This window comes from Bidens hawaiensis, unplaced genomic scaffold (genome assembly GCF_021521415.1).
Source record: "Bidens hawaiensis isolate Kalapana, Puna unplaced genomic scaffold, B.hawaiensis_p1.1 tig00015877_1, whole genome shotgun sequence".
Lineage (NCBI taxonomy): Eukaryota > Viridiplantae > Streptophyta > Magnoliopsida > Asterales > Asteraceae > Bidens > Bidens hawaiensis.
In genome coordinates, this window is record NW_027492422.1 from 107,302 (window position 1) to 113,072 (window position 5,771).

The following is a 5,771-nucleotide window of genomic DNA, read 5'->3' on the forward strand; positions in this document are numbered from 1 at the left end:
AGAAGTCTAAAAAGTAATCCTAGCCTTCCAATTTTTTTTTCAAAATTTATAGACTAAAGGGTATATTTGTCTATAACAATAAATATAGATCTAGAAAAAAAAACCATCATCTTCAAACTCACACCAGTCTTTCTCTCTATCCAAAAGTTCCATTTTCCAAATTCAAACATCACACCTCATAATCACCATCGCGGTCTCTGTTTTCCGGCGTCAACCACCACCACTGCCATCACAAGTCACCGACCACCGCCGCAACCTTTGTTTTTCCGATGTCTGTTGAACTAGAGCTCACCCTAGCGAACGACTTTCTCTGGCGAGATGAGCTGCTTCCGCCGCCTCTGGCTTCAAAACGTGAACAATTCGTTTTTTAAATTGAACGACGACGGTCTCTTGCACATAAGCTACATCATGTTCGCTGGCATATCCATCGAGACGTCATCGCCAGATCCATGAAGAGCCTCGTCCTGCAACTCACCTCAAAAAATGCTAGAACGACGTTGCTGTCTCTCGTCGCAGACCGCCGCATAGGCACACAACCACTGCCGGATTGTGTTTTTCTTTGTTTAACCGTCAGATTGTGTTTTTTTTCACAATTGTGTTTTTCACCATTGGGTTTTTCGTCTCAATGTTTTATGTTTCAGTTCATTGTGTTTTTCCAGTTGAGTTCAGTGTGTTTTTTAAATTGTGTATCATAATGCACTGCTTTCATTGTGTTTTGTTGATTGTGTTTTATAACACAAATGATTGTGTTATTTGTTAGGAAGTTCATTGTGTTTTAGAAAACAAAAAGTTCATATCATTGTGTTTTTCGTTTTATATATAAGTGCATATATTTATATTTGATATTATACTCGTTTTACAGATAAAAAAACGTCTGTTTTTATGATGTAGTTTTTATTAAAAAGTAACATCGTATAAAATAGTTATTAACGTTTAAGAAAAATGGAGGTAATGAAAGAGAGAGAAAATATTCCTTTTCATGGACCATAATACCCTTAATTTGAAATCCAATACCTGATTCTCAACCTTTTAATCTTAACCATCCATTATATTGTTTAATGGCTATGATTACTTCTTAGACTTATTAAGAAAAACCATTTTCCTATTTTAACTTAACCCTAATAAACAATATTAATTTATGGTATCATATTAATTGTCTTAAATGCTTGTCTAATTTCTTGTTTATCAACTTTTATAACAACCCATTTTATTTTTCGTCATATTTCATCTTGTGAATTTTGAACTCTAGTCTTTGATAGGTAATATCAATATCTTTAACACCACACTATAAGACTATGCCCTATGGGCATGGAAGGGAGGGGGAGACGGGTGCGGTGGAGGGGGGAAACACCGCCGAGGGGCGCGGTGAGGTGGGGCGCGGAGGGGGGTGAGGTTGGAGCGGACGATGGGCGCGATGGGGGGGTGAGGTGGGGGCCACCACCAACGGCATTATTACCGTTTAAAAAAAATTAAATAATATAAAATACTATATATATATATATATACCAATCACCCAACCTCTACAAACATCCCATTCTCCTATTTAAACTTTATAAAACTTTCTCCTCAAATATGTCTTCCGACTCATCTTTCACACTCGACTTCCAGCCCGATATCGACGATATTTCCAATTCGGATTCAGAGGATGAAGCGATATTTAGTGCCGTTGTAGAGGCTGCCCGACTCGTAGTCCAGAATTACGAAAGCTCACAACCACTAGAAAGACGGCCTCATCTTCAACGGGATCGCGTAGGTGCGCATGACCGGTTGATGAAAGATTATTTTTCCTCGGACGCGAGTTTTGATTCGGAACGATTTCGGCGCCGTTTTCGAATGAGTCGCCAACTATTTTTACGAATACTTGGTGATTTAGAAAGCGTTTATGCATTCTTCCAACAACGGGCGGACGCGAGAGGTAAACCGGGATATTCAACAATGCAAAAATGCACGGCGGCAATTCGTCATCCAGTGTACGGGACTGCGAGCGACACCATCAAAGAGTACTTACAGATGTCGGCGACAGTGGCTCGTGAAGCGCTTCACACATTCTGCGAATGTGAGTATTAATATTCTAATTATTTATTTCAAAACCGTAACATTTTAAGCATGAATTTCATAAAATTTGTTAAACTTAGGTATTCCACAACTATATCATAAAAAATATTTGAGGAAGCCGACTCAAAGTGACGTACAAAAAATATACGAGGTGCATCATCAAAGACACGGTTTTCCCGGGATGCTTCGTAGCCTTGATTGCATGTATTGGGAATGGGAAGCCTGTCCTGTTGCTTGGTAAGGTCAATATCATCGGGGTGATCATGATGGCCCAACAGTTATTCTTGAGGCGGCTGCGTCATTTGATCTTTGGATATGGCATGCGTTTTTTGGGACGCCCGGTACAAACAATGATATAGCTGTGATTAATGCGTCCCCTATTTTTGACCGCCTCACATACGGAGTCTCGCCCGACATCTCATTTTCCACGAATGATGTCAACTACGAATACGGATATTATCTAGTCGACGGTATTTATCCGGAGGGGCCACGTTAGTTCATAGCTTTACGTGCCCGACTGATGAAAAACGTCAGTGTTTCAAGAAAAAACACGAGTCGGCAAGAAAAGACATCGAAAGGGCATTCGGTGTATTAAAGAAACGTTGGTCTATCATTAGACAGCCGGCTCGTTTTCTACAAATGGATAAGTTAAGAAACATAATGTACACTTGTATTATCTTGCATAATATGATATTGGAGGACTCGAGTAGAGCAGTTTGCCAAGGCGAGCACAACGATAAGCCAGAGCCGATCTGTACACTAAACGAAGATGATAAACTTGCTAATCTATTAAAAACACGAAAAAGAGAAACGAATTTCGGCCTTCGATCGGATTTGGTTGAACATCTTTGGAGTAATAAGTAAGGTGACGGCGATGACAGCGACTAAAAATAGCTTTAATTTTTGTATATGTTTTTTTATTCAATTTATTTTGTATTTTAGTATCATTATATTTTTTTTATTATTGTATTATATATTATTGTATTGGTTTTTTTGTTTTAACAAAAAAAGAAAAATGTTAGGCTTCGAAGCCCCCTCACTATAGAAGGACATTATGCCATGGTGCTTCGATGCCCCCAGTGCCTACATGACGCTGACGTGGCACTGTGGAGGGGCTTCGAAGCCCCCCACCATAGCACACAGCCTAAGGGGTGGGGCAACTTTACTTCGTAGGTTTTCTATTTAATTTTTAATTCAGTTTGATGTCAAATATTTAATTTAAATATACTAATTATTAAGATATAACTTATAATTGGACAACTTTCTCAGATGAGCCAATGTTACTAATAAGAAATAAAAAATTAAAAGATTATGTACAAACACGCAAAAGATGTTTTTGATGTTCCTAGCATACCTAGAATATAAACCCTTCAATTTTAGTTAAGCATGTCATTTACACCCTATGCTTTTCTAAATACCCTTTATTTTTTTAGGTTGGCAAATTACAAATTCACAAGTATTCCACTAATAATTTTTTGACTAAGTTCTAGAATATAATGTTTAATATATTTCGAATCAACCTTTGCGGCATGTTTATTTTTTTTCTGTGTTTCGATATACATTGCGTTTAATATGGAGTTACAGTAGCTGATAATATAGAAATCATCTAATAATCATAGACGAATGAACCATTAAAGCTGTATAGTTTTTTATTTCCTTTTTCACTTGGATTTTTACTGTTACAACTTGGATATTCTTTTATATGATAGGGTTTTAAGTTTCGGTCTTAATTTTGATATGTTGCGACGTGCTGCAACTCGGGTGCACGTGTTAACATTTTTATGTATGTTTTTGTATCATCTAGCGTCCTAGCCACAACCACATGGATTCTAATACCTAGACACCTAGGTATTAAAGTTTAGAACGTTTTTATTTCTAATTATGAAATGATTCTTTCAATCACATTATGTTAAGAAATACGTTTTTATTTATTCGGGATTAATACATCATACTTTATTCCTTCTTGCCAAACAATACATTAGTAATTTTGGTTTGTAGTGAGTATTAATCTTTGAATTTTAAAATTCAAAACCAAATTTGAATTCTAAATGATTTAGTTTAAAAAAGGATTTGAATTCAAAAGATTATCATCGTTCAAAACTTCAAATTCAAGTTTATTTCAATAACTAGAATTATGATTAAAATTTTATAAAATAATTATATATAAAAATATAGTTACAATTTATGTATAAGTAAAGAGCATAAAAATTATATAATTTACATAATCAGGTTAGATGTGTTCGGAAATCGTAGATTCGAGTTCGATTTGAAAAATAAATTAGGAATTCAATTCAAATATATTCGAACAGTTAAAACTCGAACTTGAAGTTGGTACTCGAATTTTATGTTGGCCTTTTTCTAGTCTGATTCTAATAACCAAGACTAGTACATATGGTAGCTATATATGAGACTTGCAAGTTGGCCTAAAGAACAAAGGTAGTGTTTGGTATGCATGAATGAATGGCGAAATAGAATAACTCATTGTGAGGGAGTGAAGAAAAACGTGTTTGGTTGATCAAAGGAATGTAATGACCCCTCACATCACCTAGTTCATTCCATTCCCTTTAAAACACCCAATTTTATTTCATCCATACCCCATGTTTTTTTCCATTCCATTCCCCTTTTCACTCTACATCACCTTCACCATCCTCCCACCACCACCACCACTGACACCAACCACCACCATCGCCGTCCACCGCCGTCGTTACCGCCACCACCACCCACTACCACCACCACCCGCCTGCCACCGTCAAGGTTGTCCACCACCACCCACCCCCACCGTTACTGCCACCACCCACCTCCAACCATCATTATCTCCCGTCACCCACCACCACCCGCCACCACCCACCAATGCCACGCCCGCCACCTACCTCCCACCACCAACGACACTCACTAGCATTTTAATTTTTTTCTACCTAACAACGCAAAGCAATCATTCATTTCATTCTCATGTGGTAACCAAACATCTCATTGGAATGATAATAACTCATTCCATTCCTTTGTCCATTCCTTTACTACACTCATTCCACTTCGTCATCTATTTCATTACCTTATACCAAACAAACCCTAGTATTGTTAGTAAGTGAATTATTAACAAGTTGCACATCCAAGGCACTTGCAGTGGTATGCAATATTCTTACCTAACAATCAAAAAGAAAATTAAAAAAAATTGGTGAGGTCGAAACTGGACCGAACCCAAATAGATTCTCATATTAGCATGATGAACATCTTTGTATATAGTATTGTAGGTAAGACGTTCCCTTACACCGTGCCTAATACCGCCTCCGCCCCCATCGTTATTTTCTGGGCCTCGTTAATTCACTCTCACACCCTTGTATGTTCATCATGGGTAAATCTTATTTATACGGTCACCAACAACCAAAATCATATTCGCACGTTGGTTGGAACCAAGGTAACCTATTCATTTTGGGTTAAACTCTTCCAAGAGCACGGTCGCGTGTATGATGTCTTATATAATACACACAACATCATCTTCGATGAACACGGATAAAAACTTGATTCGTCGTTCTCCAGTATATCTATGCAACCATCTTCGATGATCTCCTTGCTCATGTACTCAAGACAGAATCTACTATTCTCGAAGCGTGGAAAAGGCTTAAATAATTTAAAAAACAAAAATTCTAGGGTGTCACACCTGACCTCATGGGCCTAGCAGTATGACTAATAGTAAGTCCATTTTGTAAATATATCATAGC

At 37.4% G+C, this 5,771-nt stretch overlaps 1 protein-coding gene across 1 annotated transcript; it reads left to right on the plus strand.

Annotated features, from left to right (window-relative positions):
* Window positions 1-1,572: 1,572 nt before the first annotated feature.
* LOC143549981 (uncharacterized) lies at window positions 1,573-2,551 on the plus strand. The gene is made up of 2 exons (XM_077040739.1): window positions 1,573-2,056; window positions 2,298-2,551. The coding sequence occupies exons 1-2, from the start codon at window positions 1,573-1,575 to the stop codon at window positions 2,549-2,551; spliced, it is 738 nt and encodes a 245-aa protein (XP_076896854.1).
* Window positions 2,552-5,771: the final 3,220 nt, after the last annotated feature.